General features: G+C 40.9%; 1 protein-coding gene across 1 annotated transcript; it reads left to right on the forward strand.

The window, feature by feature from the left end:
* Window positions 1-10,093: 10,093 nt before the first annotated feature.
* Window positions 10,094-19,539, forward strand: LOC148981620 (uncharacterized). The gene is given in 5 exon segments (XM_089129766.1): window positions 10,094-10,248; window positions 10,359-10,432; window positions 17,810-18,144; window positions 18,147-18,306; window positions 18,878-19,539. Coding segments are annotated over 5 exon segments (1,020 nt in total). The 3' UTR covers window positions 19,174-19,539.
* The last annotated feature ends 3,795 nt before the right edge of the window (window positions 19,540-23,334 follow it).

The raw sequence follows: 23,334 nt of genomic DNA on the forward strand, positions 1-23,334 counted from the left end.
TGTTTCTAATTTATGAGAACAGTATCTAATTTATGTGAACATCAAAGTTAGCCTTTGATGTTCACATTAATTACTTGGTGAAAAGGCTTAAACCAAGACTGGGTTTTCTTTTTCGGGAAAATTTTTTTTTTTTTCCTTTACAGCTAGAAAGAGAATAATACAGAGTACTATTTTACCTATTTTAGACTATGGTGATGTTGTTCACATGCATGCTTCTACATATCTATTGAAAAGGCTGGATGGTGTGTATCATTCTGCGCTGCGTTTTATAACAAATTCTTGTTCACGTACTCATCATTGTTTGTTGCACAACTATTTGGGTTGGTCCTCTTTATATCAAAGAAGAAAATCCCATATGTTAGTATTCGTTGTAAAGACATTATTGGGTATGCTTCCAAATTACATTACTAGTCTTCTATGTATATGTAGAAAGAACTATAACACTAGATCATCTAATGGGATTAAATTAGTAGTACCTACATTCAGAGCATGGGAAATCATCTTTCTCTTACTATGCTCCATGACTGTGAAACGAATTTCAAGCTGTCTCTCTAGAAACTATTCCTCCTCCTAATGTTTTTAAAAATCTACTGCAGTCTGCAATGCGTGAATCATGTTGTTGTTTTACTTGATTTATGATGAATATTGTGCTCTGTGTTTCTGGAATGTTTTACATGTGTTGTGTGTTTGTGTGTGATTTGTAGTGTGGCCATCTTGGCCTCCCTGGAGGAAGAGATTTCTTTTAATCTCAATGGGACCTTCCTGGAAAAATAAAGGAAATAAATAAATAAAAATAAATAAAATATGAAAATTATAATCAAAATCTACATGCATGGCTTAAATATCTGATGGATTCTGGTTATCATGAACAGAAATTGAGTTTGGTTCTGAAAAATGTTAGCTGTGTAGAACAACAGCAGTTAGCAGAGGCAGACAGCAAGTCAATGTGGAATAATCTTGGGTTTAGGGTTTTAAAGATTTATCCCTGATTCGGTTTGTTTGTCTGCATTGTATCCTATGAGAAGGCAGATTAGCAGTCTAAGACTTGTAGAGATCTGTTAATATGACTAACTTTGCAGCCAAAGTACACAGATACTAGACCATTTACCACCAATAGGAATGTCAGCTGTATGTTGCCCCCTGGCATGGGGTAAATTGATTGAAGCAATATTTAAAATATTAAGTGGTGGATTGGAAGTTTGTCCATCACAATATGAAGAATTTGTGATGGCAGTGCAATTCAAGATTGTTCCACAGAACAAGTTAGGAAATGGCAGTGTTTGTTGTAATCTTGCATGCTAATTGTTGAGGCTTTTGAATGAATGAATCCTTTAAAGTAACGTTTATTTGATGTTTCCAGATCTTTATATCTATCCACCTCACTAGCCATTCAGATGTTGGATTCCAACAAAAGCACACAAACTATAAGATTGTGGCCAATATTGCTGATAAACTACAACCCCATTTCCAGAAAAGTTGGGGGACATATTGTAAAATGCAATTCACAATCTGTGATGTGTTAATTCTCCCTATTTTAACTCACAAAAGTACAAAGAAAAGTTTTCCAATGTATTCACTGACCAACATAATTGTATTTTGTAAATATATCCAAATTTTGATATTGCAAACACTACAACACACTACAAAAAGTTGGGAGAGAGGCAAAATAAAAGTGAAAAGATAATAAACCTTAGATTATTCAACTCTTTTGAAACAGTCCACAATGAGTAGGTGGTATCTGTAATGGGGTATCATGCGAAAAAGGAGCTTTTCAGCTTTTGAGTCATGTCTTACCACTTAGTGCCAAATACCATGAAAAATCACATTTCTCAATGAAAGATTGCAAAGAATGTTTATCTTTCACCATCTACCACACATAATATTGTGAAAAGATTCAGGGAATCCAGAAAAATCTCAGTCTGTGTTGGGCAAGGCAGGAGACCTCCGTTGAATGTGCGTGACCTTTGAGCCCTCAGGTGGCATTGCATGAGAAACCGTCATGCTACTCTGTTAAATAAAGCCACATGTGCTCAGGAGCACTTTAGAAAACAATTTTCACTTAACACAGTCTAACGCTGAATCAAGAAATGCCACTTGAGTCTCTGTTTCTCTGCGCAAGGAGAAAGCTATACATCAATTACATCTGTGCGGAGATGCCAGCTTTTTCTCTGGACCCAGATGAGTCAAATGAGTCCATGTTTCAGCTCGTTTTGGGAAAAAATTGAGTTCTCAGTCCCAAAGATGAAAGGGGCCAGCCAGATTTTCATCAGTGACAGGTAAATGGTAAATGGACTGCATTTATATAGCGCTTTGGCCACCAAAGCGCATTCAATTTTTGCCTCACATTCACCCATTCATACACTCATTCACACACCGACGGCGGTGTAAGCCATACAGCGGCGCCATCCAGCTCGTCGGGAGCAGCTGGGGTTAGGTGTCTTGCTTATGGACACCTCGACACTTGGTCAGGTGGAACTGAGGATTGAACCACCAACCTTCCGGTTTGTAGACAATCTACAGTACATGAACCACTGAGACACTGCTGCCCCGAGTACTTGTGTAAAGTACCAAGTAAAAGTAAAGTACTGGGTACTTGGTACTTTACTTGTGCCCAGGTGCACAAGTAAACATCTGTCCTGGTATTGGGGTGCATCAGTGCAAGCGGTATGAGTGACTTGCATATGTATGAAGGTATCACTGACATGGAGGCATATATTGGGATTGTACAGAGACAAAAACTGGCATAATTCTGCACATGATAAAAGTGAGTGGTTTCTAAACACTCTGCACCATAGAAGGCATCTGCCCGACTGCCTGCCTGCAGTCCAAATCTGTCTCTTATGGCGCTTTTCCACTGCATAGTACGGTACGGTTCGGTTCGGTACGGCTCACTTGTGGTGCTTTTCCACTGCATGGTACGGTACAGTACGGCTCGCTTCAGGTCGCTTTAAAATGGTACCTGGTCTGTTGAGGTTCCAAGCGTACCGTACCGGTACTAAAATGTGACGTGAAACACTGCAGATCACTGATTGATTGGTCAGACACAGAGTATGTGAGCGGAGTGGAGTGGGAGCGGAGCGAGGAGTGGAGCGGCATGATTTTGAATGGAGCGCGGAGCGGATTTTTTAAAAGTCGGAGCGTCGTGGTTTTCACTCGCTCCGAGCGCGCTCCACTACGGCTCTATCACGAGGACAATTCATGCCAACGGCTCATTATAGAACTGCATTTTTAGTAAGGATTCACGTGTTAAACACATTACGCTAGCATGATACAGATGGATCACTCAAATCAGAAAAAAATGTGAGGGTTATGATGACGCCGATGGACATGAGTGGCTGCGGGAGGTTATAGTTATCAAGCCTATACTGAATATGAGCGGGCACCACGATCTCATGAAAGTGCGAATCTATAGCACACATTTTATTTCTCGTGCCTATTATTATATGCCAAAAAATTGTTTGTGCGTGCAAATGACGCACACTAAACCCCATGGTTAGGATGGGTGTGAAGTGCGTTCTTGCCATTAAGTGCGTATCGTAGGCTATGCCCACGAGAAATAAAATATAGATAGCCTACGCACTTTCATGAGATGGGGCGCTGGATCGGGCGGGGTGAAAGCACATTTTAAACAGGTAACACTTATTCACCAACGCAATCGCTTTCTCACTAATGCATTGCATTCAAACAAATGTAATCATACAGTCGGCTATCTGTCAGTATTTGATTTTAAATGAGCATGAATCTGTGAGAAATGTAGCGACCCGTAGATAAATAACTGATGAAAACGTAGTTATTTTCTTCTTTCCAAACAAAATGTGCTCTGCAAAAAGCAGCAATGATATTTAATTTATAATGCTGATAACCTGTAATAAGCATAGCATGTCATAGGAAAAGTTTGCACACTATCCAAATCCAATAAACAACATTGCAACTATTCTCCTAACGTTGTTTTTTATTTATTTACTATGCCTATGTATCTATTATGATGAGGAGACATTTTGTGAGATTTTAAAGCATACTTAAATACTTTATTCGGAATTTCCTTGGGGAGCGAACACGGAGCGGTGTTTCTGATATCAGTGAGCGAGGAGTGGAGCGGGAGCGGTAAATGGTGAACCCGGAGCGGAGCTGGAGCGGAGTGATTATATAATGCTTGGAGCGTGGAGGGGAAATTGTTGCCGCTCCACTCCGCTCACATACCCTGGTCAGACAGAATCGTCACTACCAGCGTCACTACTAGCGTCATTGGATTTGCGACACGAGACACGAGACACTTTTTTAGCAGTATTTTTGTTTTGCTGCCATCAGCCTCATTTTAAACACATTTTTCCGTCTAGCAGTTAAAAACAACATCATCCCCTCGATAGTCTCCATTGTTCCTGTGTTGTGGGTTTGAAAATGTGGCGCTTTGAAGATGATGTCATGGCAGTAGAGGCGCGCGCAAATAACGATCAGTCCCACACACTTTGAAGGGGTACTACTGCAGTGGAAACGCAAAGCGAGCCGAACTGTTCCGCGCCGAGTCGAAGCGTACTGAGCCGAACTGTACCGTACTATGCAGTGGAAAAGCGCCATTATTGAAAATATATGGCCCATCATGAAAAGGAGAATCAGTCAACGATGACTGTTGAGCAGCGTTCGTGTATCAAACAAGATTGGGCAAATATTCCACTTGCAAAACTGCAACCAGTAGTACCCTCAAATACCATATGATTAAGAAGTGTAATTAAAAAGAAAGGGGATGTGACACAGTGGTAAACATGCCTCTGTCCCAACTTATGTGGAGTGTGTTGCAGCCATCAAAATCAAAACTTGATTATATTTACAAAAATATTTTAGTTGGTCAGTGAAAACATTGGAAATATTTTCTTTGTACATTTGTCCGTTAAATAAAGGTTGACGAGAATTAAAAAAATCACAGATACTTTACAAAATGTCCCAACTATTCTGGAAATGGGATTGTTATTAAAAGTAGCAACACTGCTCATTTAACTAATTTAGTAAAATAGCAGTAGCTTTTCCACTTGGCTACTTTTTACAAGGATTAACATTGTTGCAATAAAGCTGAGGTGTTAATCACAAACACTCTTCTAAAATGTCATCTCTCTCCTTTGTCTGTTTGCCTTGTAACCTACTACCCAAGTAGTAATAGTTTACTTTGTTTTACCAAATTGGATATGAATAGCAATTCCCTGTTGTTTTACAACAACAGTGACATTTAAGCTACTTTCATGCCAATAACATTTTTTGGATATCCATCTTTCTTTTGTGATTGGGACATTTTTGTTATTATTAATGACCTTTGCACTGATAAAGTGTTTACCTGTAACAATGAGCACAGTGGTGCACCTCAAGCAATCATATTCCTACCTGCAGAATAGCCGAACAAAAGCACAACTCATGTAAGTAACTATGTTTATGCTTCAACCACTAGAGGGCCAAATGTTACATAATGCGAGAGGTCAAGGTTTAGCTTGTTTGCACAATCCAATGTCTCATTCTAATATTCTAAATTGTGTAAATTGTGTAATTTCTGTGGCACTAGCACCACCATACACAAATGCAAAAATAGATAGTTCCTGTCACATTCAATAGTATCCATCTGCAGAGCGGTTTAAGCCAGGTGCACGTGTTAAAAACAGACGCACGCAAGAAAACGTGTCAGGAGTTTTACATCATCAATCAATAATGCGTTCGTTCACAGTGAGCTGCATTACAAGTGAGATTGATATGGTGGCAAAAAAATAAAAAATCCCTAACGTTCATAACTTTCTTGCGTGTGCTCATTTTTTTCATGGCTTGTCTTGAAAAAAACAAGACAATTTGATGGTCGTCGTAGGTTAAGTCACTCAGCAGGACTGCGAGTTAAATCTTCTGACATTGCCAGATTTTCGTTGGATTTTAGCCTAGGATCAGAAGAATCTTTGAGGATTTGCAAAATTTGCAAAAATGGCATACACTACAACTACAACTATAAGGGTGGAACTTATAGTTGTAGTGAAGATGATGGGGGTAGGTTAGGCGATCGTCAACTCTGCCTTAACTTCTGGTCTGAGACTGCTGGCCTGGTGCAGATGTCATGAAACGGCTGTCATATGGCGCTGAAGCTCTGCCATTGGAAATATCTCGTTGCATTCTGTCTCCGTTCCAGGACTCTTACGCTGCCTGATATTTCAGTTCCATATTGATTCAGGTTTCTTATGTGTTTCCTTTCTGTGCTTAAAATTGTTGGATTGTGTTTACCTGTTTATTGATTAGTTATTTTTTATCCCATGTACTCTCACCTAAACGATTATTAGGAACACCATACTACTGTGTTTGACCCCCTTTCGCCTTCAGAACTGCCTTAATTCTACGTGGCATTGATTCAACAAGGTGCTGAAAGCATTCTTTAGAAATGTTGGCCCATATTGATAGGATAGTATCTTGCAGTTGATGGAGATTTGAGGGCATGAAGCTCCCATTCCACCACATCCCAAAGATGCTCTGTTGGGTTGAGATCTGGTGACTGTGGGGGCCATTTTAGCACAGTTAAAGAAACCAATTTGAAATGATTCGAGCTTTGTGACATGGTGGCCATAAAGGCCACAAATGGATGGACATGGTCAGAAACAATGCTCAGGTAGGCCATGGCATTTAAACAATGCCCAATTGGCACTAAGGGGCCTAAAGTGTGCCAAGTAAACACCCCCCACACCATTACACCACCACCACCAGCCGGCACAGTGGCAACAAGGCACGATGGATCAATCTTCTCATTCTGTTTACACCAAATTTGTATTTGTAAAGCCACAACATGCACAACCTTGAGGTCTCCCCTCCACTAGTTCTGCCCAGCTTCCTGGCTCTGTCCAGTTCTATGGCCCTGCCCCTTCTCTTTTTCACCCATTTGCCTGGCTCCACTCCATCTTCCCGAGTCACTGGCTAACCTTGGCCCTCCAGCTCCACTGGCACGACCATGGTCGAAAGACACTAGACCTCAGCGCAGGCCTCGCGACCATCCGGCTATCCTGTGGTTTTCCGACCCCATTGCTCCACTTCAGCCGTTCAACTCATTGGTTCCAATATGGTATGTCATCTCATATTTTTTCTCTCTCTGGCTTTTGGTTCAATGTAATCATATGAATTTTTGTGTGAATTGTGTAAATTGGTCTAATCTGTATTGTTGTACAGGACTTGTAAAACAAATAGTACAGGAGTGACAAATAGTGTTCCTGGAGAGTCACTTTAAAATAGAGTGTGGCTCCAGCCCTAATATTGATCATTATATCAAATGTTTTTTTATTAAATGTTATATTTTATGCAAATCATGTTTTTGGGTCAGCTGGGGATATGCATTCATGTTCATTACACAATAAGTTGAAACATCACTGACAAACACTTCACACAGAAATATCTAATCCATGCAGCAGAATCAATAGCAAGTAGATGTGACTGGTTACACACACAGCATCATATATGCATGCCCCAGATCAATGTCCTTACAGCTGTATATTAAAATCATAAGGGTGTAAGTGGCATGAAATCAGTAGGTCTCAGTGCCATCTACTGCAAAGACAGTTCCAGCTTGGATAGTCAGACAGAAATCCCCATCATTCAAGCAGACAAGCAGTGGGCTATTAAATGCCAGCAGTTTCCTGACAGGAGCACTTCCATCTTTGGGGCACCGGGGGCTGGAAGTATCTGGTATGAGGGATCCATTTACCAAAAGGCCAGTAGCCCAAGGGATTATATCATCCAGATTCTACTAGAAAGCAGCACAAGATTCAATTTGACAGTTTACAAATGGGCAAAAGGCAATCCTCACCACTGGCAATGATCCTTGAAAGCATGTGAGACCACATGCTAGGAGAGACTGAGCTGAAAATGTCAGACAATACTAGTTGAATATAAGATTTTTTTTTTTGCAGCCAAATGCTCAGTTCCTGTCATTTGTTTCTTATTTGACCACAGCCATCTTGGCCTTGTTGGCTTCATGTCAGTGTCTGTTTAACTCAACGGTTTAGTTGTTCATTCATTATTCCCTACTACAGCCTAGACCAGCTTGAATCTATGCTTGTTCAGGCTGTTTTTTGACGACCATGCAAGTTAGAAGCATGTTGGTGTATATCTATGCATGCATGCTTTATGCATGATTTCTAACATAGGCTTGCTATATATTTACTATATATATATATATATATATATATATATATATATATATATATATATATATATATATATACATGCTATTTGTTTTAAATTGTTTAAATATTTTTTTTCTAATTATTTGTGTGGAATTGTATACAGTGTTTTACTGCAAAAATATAATTGGTCAGCAATGACTCATCTTAGCCTTAACATTGAATGAATGAATGAATGAATGAATAAATTAATTAATTAATGAATTTTAGCTCAAGTGCATGAAATAAAATGAACAGACATAATAATGATTTAAATAACGTATAAATAAATGTTGTAATTAACATAAACCAAATTGAAATACTGCCTTATCTGTTATCTGTTTTCTTTGTTAGGTCATGTTAACCGATGTAATTATAGGGTAACGATTAAGTAAATTATAAAGTAAAGGTAGCTATTCAATTAACCTTTCTTATTGTTCTTTATATAACATGTAAAAATGCCTTATCTTACTCCACTAACATTAACACTATCACTGTAACATGGCAAATTATGATAATTCATTTATAGTACATCTTTTTTCAAGATGGGTTGTGAGCAACTTTAAGATTGGGATGAGCTGTAAAATGTAAAAGAGATGCAACCCGAGTGTCTTGCCCTAGATCCAGGAAAGTAGAAGATGCGGGTGTTTTCCCTTAGGTTCTCCTGTCACTTCAAGCAAGCTGTACTGTAGCAGTTATTTTCCACCTAGTGTAGTAAGCTAGAATAAAGGAAAATATTAATGCCACAACTACTGAAAGAACAATCCATTTTCCCTTTCGTTGTCACTCCGTGTTCTGTCGGATGACAACAAATGGGGAACGCATATCAGCTTCGATCAATATAAAACGAGCCATTGGCAAAGAAATGCCATGGGTCTGCGGATTTTACATGGCCTAACCTCGTTATAATAAACCTCCTATAAAAGGAGAATGCCGGCAGTATACAGACATGTTTTTGCTTCGGAACCAAGTTTCCTTTGGCGCTACAGAGGATGATGCGATTGAATGTCGCTGCATCACAAGGTGGGATTCAGATTCAGTCGTTCACCGAGTCCGACCCTGAGATGACCATGCTTTCCTGGGCTGCCACGAGCATCGAGATGTGGTCTCCACCCTGTCCCAAGCCCTCATGGCTGGATGATTGGTTTTTGGGTTCGGCCGGCGATTCACATCCGTGGCCAACCCTAATACCTTTCTTTCTGGACGTGCATGATGAGATCTCAAAGTCCTGGAAGACCCCCATGTCTTCCTGTGGCCACTCGTTGATCTCATCAGCTTTTCCTCCCCTCGATGGAGCCGCTGCCAATGGGTACACTGGGCTTCCCCCGGTTGAACGCTCTGTTGCGATGCAACTGTGTCCACAGAGAGCTTCTTCTCGCCGCGAGCCTAAGCACCCATCCAAAGCCTGTGGTTTTTCGTCTACGCTAGAGGCAAAATCTTACAGTGTAGAAAAAGGCAGCTGCTTGCATGCTTTTGCCAATCTGCAGGTCTACCTGGCCCAGATGCTCAGAGACATGCACAAGGGCAGGACAGACCCAGCTCTTCGATGAGCTGTGCGCCACCACCAACCTTGCCCTCTGGACAACGAAGGTGACCACAGCTGTGGTCCAGGAGAGACACCTCTGGCTGAAACTGGTTGACATGGGGGATGCCGAGTGGTCCTGGCTGCTCGACACCCCCATGTCCCAGGCCGGCCTCTTCGGCGGTGCAGTCGAGGACTTCGCCCAACAGTTCTTGACTGCTCAGAAACAGACTGAGGCCATAGAACACATCCTGCCCCTTCGATCTGCTGCCGCCACCCATTCGGCCGGGCAGGTGCCTCAGACTGTTCGACCCTCCCGCGGCTCCCGCCCCTCCCACCTGGCCCAAGCAGCAGCTTTCATCTGCGGGAGGACACCCCAGCCCTCTCCAGCAAGACCGGCTGCTTAGGGATGTCGTTCGTCCTTTCCCTCGTCCTGGTCTCCTCTGTCAGGACGAGGTCAATGACTGTGCCCCCACACCAGGCTGCTATGTCCTCCACGTCCGGGCTAATCATTCCGCCTCGCTGCACCAGCGATGGGAAGTCTGTGTTTCATATGACCCGCTGGTACAGTCATTGGGAGCCTGGCTAGAGCTTCGCAACCTGTCCCGCTGGGTCGTTTGGACGATCAAGCTTGGCTAAGTGATTCAGTTCGCGATGTCTCCTCCCTCCTTCAGTGGTGTCCGCTCCCCTATGGTCGTTGGCAACGCCCCTATCATGAGAGCAGATATTGCCACAGACCATTCCTATGGTTTGCTTTCAAGGGGCAGGCATACCAATACGTGGTTTTTCCTGTCCTAGCCCTGTCTCCTCGTGTCGTCACGAAGGTTGCTGAGGCAGCCCTTGTTCCCCTCCAGGAACACGGGGTTCGCATCCTGAATTATATGCCCCAGGAGCCTCCTTCAGAGGCTCCTGGGGCATAAATGTATGTAACCCTCGTTCCCTGTGTAGGGAACAGAGACATTCCATCTTCCTGACACTTTCCACTCTACCTTGGGTGGGAATCGCCTGACCTCAGACTTGGCTCCTCAGTGAAGAAACATGTCTGTATTCTGCCGGCATCCTCCTTTTATACTCACAAGGTGAGGCGGAATTACGCCATGCAAAATCCGCAGACTCGTTTTATATTGCTCGAAGCTGATAGGCATTCTAAGCTGATAGCCATTCGTCGTCATCCGACGAACCGTCTACGTTCCCACTCAGGGAACAAGGGTTACATTCGTAACCGAAACGTTTTCCTACAAGGTAAACAGTTTATTCCAAAAGAAGACACATCTTTTAAACTATTATATATTTGAAAAGCCTGATCACCCTTTAGGTAACATTTGGTACATTAACTGTGACACAAACTTCTAGTGTTGAAAATCAGTTGAATCAAAGTAAGTTGATGACGATTTTATTTATAGTGTGCTTTTCTCCAACCCAAAGCGCCAAAGTTGAATAATTCTGCCTTCCTAGAGTACTTGCTTTAGAAGTGAATTCTCACTTTCCCCAATAATAAAATCATCAATGAAAAGTTGGTTCTCCAGGGAAAGAATTGATCTAAAAGCCTCTGGACTCTGTTGAGCTTCGCAGTGTGGATTTTCCTCTTCACTGATCGGGCATGAGAAATCAATAAGCATATTCACTGGCTTGGAAATGTGACAAAGAGGTCAAGTACAAGTTCCTCTCACCGTCAGCAGAAATTTTCTCTTGGTAGTGATTGAATGCTCAATTTGGCAATACTGTTGAAGTTGAGAAAAACAGCTAGAGAGAAAGAAGGAATCCTCCTCATGACTCCATGACCTCTACAAGTCTCATGACTTCTTAGTCTGTTTAAAAGGTTTATGGTTGGAAAAACTAGAAATAGCACACAGAAATAGCACATCTAGGTCAGTGCAAGTTTTCTTACAATAGACCTGCATATTATCATACAGTACGTACAATGACTTGTTAAATATGAAATCTTTTTTTTCTATCACAAATATGGCTAAAATAGTATCTAACTACATGGGTAACTTTGACCTGCAAGACAAGCAGCTGGAAAGACAGTGAATTATTGATGCTGAACATTGCTGGCTGCAGTATTTATTAGTGTGAAGCTGAAAGTGTAATGTGTGTAGAGGTAACTTGTGAGGGGATCCAGGGAAACTGTGGAAGCTATATTCTGATTGTTTGAGATACTGTAACGGCAAAAAATTTTATCACATCTTAAAAAAACAAAATATACCATTGCCTAAATACTTTTAATACTGAGTTCTTTTCAAATGGGTCGACAGAGACGTGTTGAGACTTGTTAAAGTGGAAAAAATCAAAATATAGCCATTTCGGGGAAAAAAAAAATATTTATAGAATAACACAATTTAACAAATATTTAATGTAAATATTGAACAACGATACAAATGAAATAAACAGTTTTATTATTTTCAGGTAGGTCTAGTATTTAGCTACAGAAACTGTAATCAAATAACACTGCACTTTATAAATAAAATATACATTACAAATACAAAAGTTAATCAATCAAGATCAGAGAGTGAATGTTCTTACTGACTTTTGTTGTTTGATTAATGTTAATAACACAGACGGCACCAGGATCATTAGGCTGCTGTCACTTTAACCCTGGAGAACCCAAGAACCCCTTTCCTTTTTGGAAAATTATTAACTAAGCATTAAATTACTGCTATAAGTTCACTGAACACCAAAATATCCACTTTTTCAATTTTAACCCTTTTATTCCCTTATTTAGGATTAGGGCCAAATTTGACCCACTGGGCTTTAGGCATGCCGGTACGACTCAACCTCTTCAAGTTTTTGCGGCACGATTTGGCTCCATTTGTGGGCTAGCAGTCTCGGCAAACGGCACATCTTCATCACTGGACAAGTCATTGGATGAGTCACTGTCTTGGGCAGAAGATTCACCACCATCACTCTCATGCGGTTGAAACTAATCATCAGAATCGCTATTGCTGTCCAATTCAGGGCCAAATTCACTATCATCAACTTTAAGTTTCTCCAATACTTGTCTTACAGTGATCTTTCTCTGTTGCTTTCCCTGTCTTGAAAAGGGAGCAGCCATACTCCCTGAAAAGATATGCTACTTTATCAGTCTCTGGCCCTGTACTACTGAGGTAACTTAGAAACATATATTATACAAATAAAATTAGTTCAAGGCTTTAGCCAAATACAGGGCTGTCGCCATTCTCCATTAAAGTTACTCAAAGAACCAAAGGGTTCAAGCCCTCATTTTTGACCCGACATTTGTTTAACCCATACACCCAAAGGGTAATTTTTGGCCCATCGTCTTTTGAACTAGCTCAAAGTTGCTAATTTATCCATAAAGAATATAAAACGCACTAGGTATTCAGCAAACTAATACTAAATAGATTAACAAAAATACACAATTTTGCCAACCGCTGGTTGGCTGAGAAGACGATTTTGTTTTGGATAGGTTTCCAGCTCAACAAAACAGCATGTGGTCAGCCATCTTGTTACTACCACTCTGGCACTTGTGAGTTCAATATTCATCCACTAGGTGTCTTTGAGTTCAATATTCAATATTCATCCACTAGGTCAGCTTTGTGAGTACAATATTCATCCACAAGTTCAGCTTTGTGAGTACATTTTAGAACATAGTAGAACCCAGATAAAGGCTTATTATGGAAGTTTCATGGACAATCTGACAGGATTAACGTTACATTACCACGGTTGAGTGGCCTGACTTCTACCTTACCTACCTTATAGAGAAACCGATCGTAAAGAGAAACATATACATATTTAGATGCCTATATGGTCCTGTACAAGACTTGATCCGCAGTTCTGCCGAGCCAGCGCAGAGACGACGACAATGTAAAGAGTGACATTACGGTGTGATTTTAATGATGTGAATATTTTCTAGAAATAAAAATTCCAGATACAGCATATTCATTTTTCATCAATTCTTGCACCAAACAACACAACAAGATGACATTTAATAATAATAACAATAATTTAAGCTCCTTATTATGTAGCCGAATCTGTGCTGGTTTGTATTGGCGCCTCCAGTTTTCACTTTGTTTTGCCTCCAGCTAGCGCCGTGACGTAACTGTGACGTCGGCACAAAAGGGGTCTGTAGGAAAACGGACTTGCACTGAGAGGGCAAGATGAGAGAGAAACTTCTGCAAATCATGGGAACATGCAGGGCTGTGCGACTACGCCAGGTGTGACAAGGCTTTCTGTACTCAATTAAATGCCCTGTTCAATCTAACATGATACACACAATTGATTTTAAGAAATAGCTACTTGTTAAGTCAAAGACAAGATAATCAACATGATCGAAGAGAATGTTTTTTGTACTGTTCTAGTGCATGCAGTTTTAAAGAGAAACAAATGGCTGTGTGTGTGAGGTACACGGAGAAGCTGGAGGTAAAGGAAAGATTTCTAGGATTTGCTAACTGTTCTGAAAGAGCTGATGCTACTGGAACTTCTGGACACATATAAAGCATTTTCTGGATGTGTCTGATATATATACTTTGTTGCACAAAGTTCCCTGTCTCAGGAAACAAGGGTTACATACGTAACCTGAGACATTATGTTGGAGCGGCTGTCATGTCCGGTCATGTAAACGGAGTTCGGCAGATGGTATAGTGTGCATGCACTGCATTTATTGGAGATTGGATTTGGACTGTATTTTCAATATTAAACGATTGCAGACATCCCTGCACATTTTTCAAGCCATGACGATAAATGATTTTAATACAAACATGGACCCCCCAGACAGCAAACTGACATTGAATCAACGTGGAAACGACGTCTCTCATGACATTGAAACAACGTTGATTTTGCTCATCGAATTAACGTTGAACCAACGTCAGACGCGGCATTCTTCAAAGCTAAATGAAAATCGAAAATTGGTTTGCTTTCATAACGTTGAAACAACGCGTTGATTTCAAGTTGATTTCCCGTGAGTTTTGAAAGAATGACGCGTCTGACGTTGGTTCAACGTTAATTCGATGAGCAAAACAATGTCAGATCAACGTTGTTTCGATGTCATATTTCCACGTTGATTCAATGTCAGTTTGCTATCTGGGCCACTATTAAAAAAATATGACAAGAAATGTTGGATTTAAAAAAAATATTGTTAAGAAACGTATATTTTAGATGTTTCTTGACAATGACTGACTTCTCCATAGATATACATACATTTGATCTACGTGCTGATTATCTGGCGTCATGGTCTTAATTTCCACAGTTATGCTGATGATACAAAATGTATCTTTCTGTTCATTCCAATTCTGTTTTTTCCTCCACCCTCCATTACATCCTGCCTATCTGATCTCAAAGCATGGATGGCTCAAAAATTTATAAAACTGAATGAAAAATGAAATTCCTTGTATCCTACCAACATGAATTCTCCATTCATATTGACATAGTTTATCCTTCAACAACTATATGCAATCTTGGGCTACTATGTAATTCCAAACCCCACATTAATCAGCTTGATAAGTCCTGTTTTTCCATCTCTGTATCGCCCGTATACAACCTTCATTAAATCTCAAAGATGCTGAAACTGTTGTCCATGCTTTAATAACCTCACATCTGGACTACCGTAACTCTTTGTTCTATGGCCTACCCACTAAATTCATTAATCGCCTTCAACTAGTTAAAAACGCAGCTACTTGTGCCCTTACATTGAACAAAATGTCCGCTCGCATCACTCCCATCCTACAGCAGTTGCATTGGCTCCCTGTTATCTATCACATTCACTTTAAAATACTTGTCCTAGTTTTCAAGGCTTGTCATGATCTAACATCTTGTTACTTCTCAGAATTAATACATATGTCCCTGCCCGCATGCTGAGATCAACTTCTGAAAACTAGCCATAAACACCGTGAGCAGTGACTTCCCTTGTCAGTGGTGTAAAATATGTAGTTGGATTGTTTCATGTAACTTAGTCCTCCCTCGCTGTGTTATGGCCTCGCTATGTGGGGCTAAATGTGCTGGTTATGTTAGTTAGACAGCTGATTAGTACTCTTGTCATTGACCGTAAAACAATAACGTTACAGGAATCACCAACCTGCCGATCGCAGTCAATTTTGGAAGCATTTTAAGTCGATCGTGAAGAGTTTTCAAAATCAGACAAAAAAAGCCTTGTGTGTAGTAAATGGTGTCTCTGGGATGCGGAAGTGCCACGCTGTTACAATCATGTCATTTTTGCCGCGCGCACCTTTGGGCTCATGCGGACGCGTTGAGTTTAAACAAGGCTTTACGCTTTAACCGGCTCAGCCACAGTAACAGCTCATATTTAGCCAGCTTAACATTTACTACCCTGTTAGAAAAATTATATAGTTGCATTGCTTCATGTGGTTCTTCTCCCTCACTGTATGGGTTTGCTATGTTGGGAGAAATGTACTGGTTACGTTTGTGAGACAATCAGCCGAGTACTATTATTTTATTATACATTAAGACCCTTGATCCTCACCTGACTATGGCTTTGTAAACTGTATCCATGATGTGGTTTATAATGGACTGTGGTACAGAAACAGTGACAATATTACACACTCTTGGCTTACGCTGGCTATTCTCTGCTGTCTCAGGCGACGATATGTTTGTCCCTTTTGAGAAAAAAGGTGGGTGGAATTCAGCAGTGGCTGAAGATTCTTAGTACACATACAGTATATGCTGTTAAATGTTGAATATTCACTTTTGTTCATTTTTTATACTGTTTCGCCTGTACTCCTTTAAAAGATCTAACATCATACAACGTTTACTTTAAGCCTAAATAGTAAAAGTAATGTTGTTTTATTTAAATAAAAATAACTCAACTTAAATAACTCAACAGCACTGAAGAATCGTATTTCAAGCATATTCATTTAAAACAAATAAAACTCCCTCTGACGGTGGTGACTTTAGAACTGACGGTGGTGACATTAATCTGACGGTGGTGACTGTGGCCTCTTTACAACATACAATTCCAAAATGTATACCACTCATGTCAATGGCTTCTTGCTTAACAACTTTATTTAACTCTTTGGTCCAAAAAATAACAATCCTGAGCACTGTGATAAACATTTTTTTTTTCCTTTTATGAGGTATTCCTCCTTTAACTCTGCCTCACTGTGTATTTTCTCTCTCAGCTTCTTTTGTTATTCCCTGTTTCTTCTCCTTCTCTCCTCTACAGATAGCTGCTGCCTAGCAATAACTTTCTAAAATACATAAAGTCAAAGTTGAGTGTAATGACTATGAAATTGGGGGTAATTACAGTGAATGTTGGATTTGTTTAAATTATGTCATGCCATTTTCATTTGGCTTTAGTCATTGGCGATGCATAGCCTACAATGGATAGTCTATACTATGTGCTGTGTAGGTAGGCAGTACCTGCACTATGTGCATCCCAAATGACATAAGCCAAATGAACATGGCATGACAGTGAATTGGGAGAGAGGGAAGGCACACCTCATCACCTAGGGTTGGACGATAGGCTGATGGTATAGTTCATAAATATGTACACTGAACAAAATTATAAATGCAACTCTTGTTTTTGCCCCTTTTTTTATGAGCTGAACTCAAAGATCTAAGATTTTTTCTATGTACACAAAAAGCCTATTTCTCTCAAATATTGTTCAAAAAAACCTGTCTAAATATCAAGCGTAGCGTTTGCTCTGGCAGGTCACATTAATCAAGCTCTCATCAGCTCATTACCCTCCTCCATCCCCAGCTCCTCTCGTTTCTCAGGAGCTCATTACCCTCCTCCATTCCCAGCTCCTCTCGTCAGTCAGGACTTGACATTCTGATTCCCCTAGAATCAGAATAAATTCTCGAATTATGTTGTACTTTAAATCTTGAAATAATGATATCTGCAAAACATTCATGTTGGTTCTGTTCTGTTCACCCCAAGGGGGTTATTGCTGCTCCTATCCATGCTAGGAAAGTGGACCCGGAGGGCAAGAGTTGAGAACCCCTGGTCTGCTGTATGGTGGGACTGTAACCCCTGGGGCCGGTTTCACAAAGATAGACTTTGATTATGGCTTAGATATAGTAGATAGTCAGACTTCAGATAGACATCTAAATTAGACCGTTGCACAAAGCACTTAAGACTCTGACTATCTTAAGTAGGACCACATTGCAATGCATTCTGGGTAAAATAAGACACTTTTCAAAACAAAAAACATAGCGGATCGAGTAAGTGCATTCAACCGTTCAGTGCAGTTTACACCAGCAGAAAATATGTGTTTGTTGGAGGAGTATAACAGTTACAAGGACATTTTACTGGGAAAATTTAACGGAGAATGTAGCAATAAAAAGAAGTGTTTAATTTGGAAAAAGATTGCGACGACAGTAAACAGCGTTAATCCAACCGTTGAGCGGAGCGTCAAAGACGTACAAAAAAGGTACAAAAACATGGTACAAGATGCCAAAAAAGAAATATTCAGGAGAAAGAACCCAAAAACGGGAGGAGGACCCCAAGAGAAACTTAAGGACACCACAGAAATGGTAATGACTATACAGTATAAGGCGGACAGTCGCCTATGTTCTGGGGGATAAGCGGAGGACGGGAAAGTGGAGTGTGCGGCGTCAACAGCGACGTTACCGGCGGAGTTCCCTCAGCCACTGACAGCAGCATCCCGCCTTGTCAAGAGGAAGAGCCAGACAATCAAGAGGAGAATACAGGTAACTGCGGGTGATTGTTTTAAAGAAATCAGTTTGGTTTTTACTTTTGCTTCATTGCCGTCGAGTTGATGCTAATAAAGTCGATGTAAAGTTGATGTAAGTTATGCTAATGTGAACCGGTAAGCTTGCTAGCCAGAAAATAAACGTTAAACATACTGCTTCTGCCTATAATACAAGGAAGCTATGTTAATGTAGGAATCTGATTCATGAAGTACAAGTAAGTAAGGTAATGTTATGTCCAACACTATCTCACGACCAATTCGTACGAATTCGACGCATGATTAAAAAGTGGCTAATTCGTAACAATTCATACGACCTCACTCGTACTAATTCGTACGATTTGTCTAAACCCACGTGATGGTTATGTTTAGGGGCGGGGTCAGGGGTAGGTCATTCGTACGAATTCATACGAATTGGCCAATTCGTAAAATATGTACGATTTAGCAAAATCGTATTAATTCGTACGAGTGAGGTCGTATGAATTGTTACGAATTAGCCACTTTTTAATCATTCGTCGAATTCGTACGACTTGGTCGTGAGATCGGGTTGTTATGTCTGTACTGATTTTTAGTGACCCTGTCTTTGACTTGGGAACGAAGTGAGGCAGTGGAGGAGGAGCCGGGTGAGAGACGGGAGGGGACGCGAGATGAAGAGTCCGAGTCAGCGTCAGAATCAGCATCAGCTACAGCTGCTGCTCCCTTGGTTTGCACATCAGTGTCGAGAGGAACAACTATGTCAATGGTGCTAGACAAACAATACAGAAATCTTGAACTGGAAGAGAGGAAATTGCTGCTCGAGATTGAAGTTTTACAGCTTCAGAGAGATAAATTAAAATCAGACTTGCAAAAACAGTCAGTGGAGTTGTGAATATCTTAATACTTTTTTAAAGCTGTTTCCAAAAGTTAATATGTTGAGTAGACCTACTTCTAATCTGCCTTATTAGTTTTACACAGGTTAAGAGTTTGAATGAGTTTAAGAGTAGATATGTTGTACTTTTAATAACTTTGAGGATTTTGATATGAATGTAAAGAGACACAAACGCTGTATAATTTATTGTACTAATTTATTGAATGAACAGTATGTCATTTTAGAAAACTTCAAAAAATAAATATATATTTAGCTATATATTTATTAAGTTGGTTGCTACTCATTTAAGCCTAATAGGTAAAGACAGACTGTTGTGGCCCACTTTGATGTGATTTTTGTTGTTGTTTCATACATTGAAAATCCTGTCAACATACATCTGACGCACATATCGACCGGTTCCATTCTGCTCCTCTAAATCTTTTCTGTTCTCCAGTTCATTTTGATTGTCATCTCTGATATCCTCTCCTTGAGGGTCTGGTAGGCGTAGATCCCTAATGATTAAGAAGTAAACAAGTATGATTATAATTGTAGAATGTGGTAAATAGTTATTCAATTAGGCCTATTGAAAATGGCTATCAATTTAAATTGTTTGTTTTCAGGTAGGCCTACCTCGCTATGTTATGCAGCACAACAGTCGCACAGATGATGTTAAACACTCTGTCAGGTGTCATTCGCAATTCCCCATGTAGACAATGGAAACGCCTCTTCAGTACACCAAATGCCCGCTCTACAGTGTTACGGGTTGAACAGTGTGCTGCGTTGTAGTTTCTCTGTGCAGGTGTAGTAGGATTCAGAAAGGGAGTTAGGAGCCAAGGTTTTAGAGGGTAGCCAGAGTCCCCCAACAGGACCCCATCAATAATGCCTTGCTCAAATGCTTGGAAAAGTTGAGAATTTTGAAGAATTCGAGAGTCATGAATTGATCCAGGCCAGCGGGCCACACAGTTGAGGAACCGTAGATCAGAATCACAAACAGCCTGAATGTTTAAGCTGTGGTATCCTTTTCTATTCACAAACAAATGTTCATGAGCTGTTGGAGCCTGGATTCTGACATGTGTCCCATCAATTGCTCCAACAATATTGGGAAATCTTGCTATGCTGAAGAACCCTCTTTTGACTTTGTTCAGCTCAGCCAGTTGGTTTGGAAACTGAGGGAGCTTATTTGAAAGTGCCCTTGATACCCTGTATACCACCCGTGACACAGAAGCTTTGCTGAGACCCACTGTGTCACCAACAGCATTCAGAAACGTTCCTGTTGCATAAAATCTCAACGCAGTGCAAACCTCTAGCAATGCTGGGATGCTGTGGCTTCTTGAAGTGGCAGGGCTCAGTACTTCAGCTAATTCATCAGTCAGACTCAGTATAGCTTCCTTGGGCAAACGAAACCGACTGATAAAGTCCTCATTATTATATATTTCCAGTAGGTTACTGCGAAACCCTTTCCCTTCTCATAGCTCTCTCCATTACTTCGTCAGCAAACCACAAATTATGAGCCATTTTCCCTTCTCTTTTGGCTGTTTGTAATGTAACTGATTGCTACTGTTGGTTGCCAAGGTAACATAGAGTCTTAGACCAAAGTTACAGTAGCCTGGGGGTAAGGTGTCTAATTTTTTTGGTCTAAATTAAGTCAGTCTTTACTTTTGTGAAACTGTCTAACTTGCATTAGACTAGTCTATGAGCAAATTTTAGACTTGTCTAACACTATAGACCGGTCTAAAATAGCTTTGTGAAACCGGCCCCTGGACTGTTGACATTTTGTTTGATCCCAAAAGAGTTTAGTGAGTCTAAACTCAAGTCCTAATGCATCGCTTCAATAACAATCAACGGTATATATGATAATCAATCTGACGCGCTATCCTCATTAACCAATCAATCTGAAAGAAAATCTGCAAACTCTTTTAGAAAATCAATGTGGATGACCAGAGCAAGAGATAGCAGGAATCTGGAAGTGTAACTCTTAGCACAAGCACTTCAAATGAATTAAACCCATGACTTGTTCTCTGAGTAAAATTTAGAATATTTATTTCATGGCAAACCACTACAGATATTCCCATGCAAACATGTTGCACTAGAGTGTGTTTTGTACAACAATAGTCAAGATTAAACTGCCTTTTAACCTCCATTTCTTGGTGGAAAACGTAGGGTCCAGTTACCCATGCTTCCCCTCAATCTTGTTTGCCATTAAATATTACAATGTGCCATAGTACAGAGGTGAAAGTGAGCCCCTCTGAGCTGCCACTCACTGGAATAAAGGGCTTGCCTGATGCAGCAGGTAAACAGAAAGAGCGAAAGCCACAGGTTGGGTTACAGACCGGCTGAAGAAGAGGCCCTCTCCGGCTCTGGTTCCCTATGATGGGGGGATCGCTTTACCCGCGCCTGCCACATGAAATGGTCTGGTCCAAGTTCCCTGCCCGCCTCTTGGATGGAATGATTACTTATTCATATTTGGAGGGAAGAATAGGCGGGTGGGTTGTGAATGGGGGTCCTTGTTGTCAGTGGTGGTGTAAGGAACAGGTGACAGAAGGGTATCTGTTACCTGTTTCTGCCCGTCCACAACTCGGCCCCCTCTCTCAGATGCCATACAAGCTATCGGCGCACATTGTTGTCGGGCAGCAGTTGCCACGGAATGCAGATAGCAAAGTCTACATTAAGCTTTCCCTTTCACCATCGATTTCATCACTGACACATCAGGACAGAAGCGCACCGCAAGGGTGCCTCGCTTCAAAGCTACAGGGAACCGTGAGCATTCAAGCTCAGAGACGGCTATGGAGTTCAGGGGTCGCAACAGCGGGTGGATGGATTGCCAGTGACTTTATAACACTCCTGCAAGCCCACACAGGTAGCCTGACACCCTGATATCAGCCCCAGTGGATGGAGAGCTGATCCCGCCTCGCTCTAACACTGCCACCCTGACACCAGAGAGTCAGTGCCATGTTTCGACCGTGTGAAATCTCACACTGCCCGTTACTCAGGGCCACAGAGGCTCAACCGTGTTGGCAGAGCTTGCTGTGGCAGAAAGGCTTCCACAGAACTACTTTCCTCACCCAGACCCAATAAAATGATCTGAAAACACAGCAAAACTCAGAATCCTGCCTAACCGTATCCAGCCACAACGTTCTAGTCTGTTCCCATCATGCCGTGGACACCAGTGGATGAACTCCATTCAGTATTTATCAGCAGACCTCTCTGCAGATCTCTGGGTAAATGCTTTAATTAAACTGGAGCCTTGCATCAAAAGCTGCATTCAAGGATGTCAATCAGCACCAGCAGGATGGAGTGAAACCAGATCATGGCCTTATCACATAGATGTAGGGACCAGGGCCTCTGTAGCCATTGTTACAGTCTGCCAGTCCACAGGAACGTGTAACTAAAGTCACCCAGGCTCATTGTGCCACTAGTAAGCAATATGTTCCACTGTGTGATGGGTGAAGACATCAACACAGATTCTTTTGATTGGTGTCCGTGGCATCTGCTTTGAGGGGAAACGATGTGTAATGCGCAATGTTGCCACGTTTCATTTAATGTTCAATACTTAAAGAGGTAGTTTACATAAAATAAAGATTCTGTCGTCATTTACTCACCCTCAGGTGGTTCCAAACCATATTTCGGGAGTGGGTTGTGTTTCAGACACACAAGAGAGTATTTTCTTTTTCCCGAAAATGTTAGTTAATGTTATCGCATTAGACTAAAACGGTACAAAATGGCACAGTTACACTTGTGGTATTCCTGGTCGTACAAAAACCTTTATGAATCTCTATATGTTCACCAAGTATTGGATTCAATCTTTTTGTCAACTTGTTTTAATTCAATTAGGACAGACTTTGTATTTATTTTTGAATAAGTGACCTCTACGCTTATACTGTTCAAAAATGACCATCCATTGAAAATGAATGCGGTAGATCGAAAACAAGAGAAATAGTTAGTGTTCAGGAGCATGTTATTGTTCACATATCTACATGTGTGCTTGCAAAGATTTGTGGATACATGCACACCCACGCAACTGCAAGCACACACACACATACGTGCTTGTACACAAACAAACTATTTTGACTTTTGAGCATTACAGGCTAACTTTTTGAAAGTCCCTTGGGTGCAAAAAATAACATTGGACCCCACTGGTTTCATTGTAAGGAGGGAAAAAAACAACACTAAGATTAGATATTC

The sequence above is a fragment of the Pimephales promelas genome, chromosome 4 (genome assembly GCF_988280905.1).
Source record: "Pimephales promelas chromosome 4, fPimPro1.hap1.1, whole genome shotgun sequence".
Lineage (NCBI taxonomy): Eukaryota > Metazoa > Chordata > Actinopteri > Cypriniformes > Leuciscidae > Pimephales > Pimephales promelas.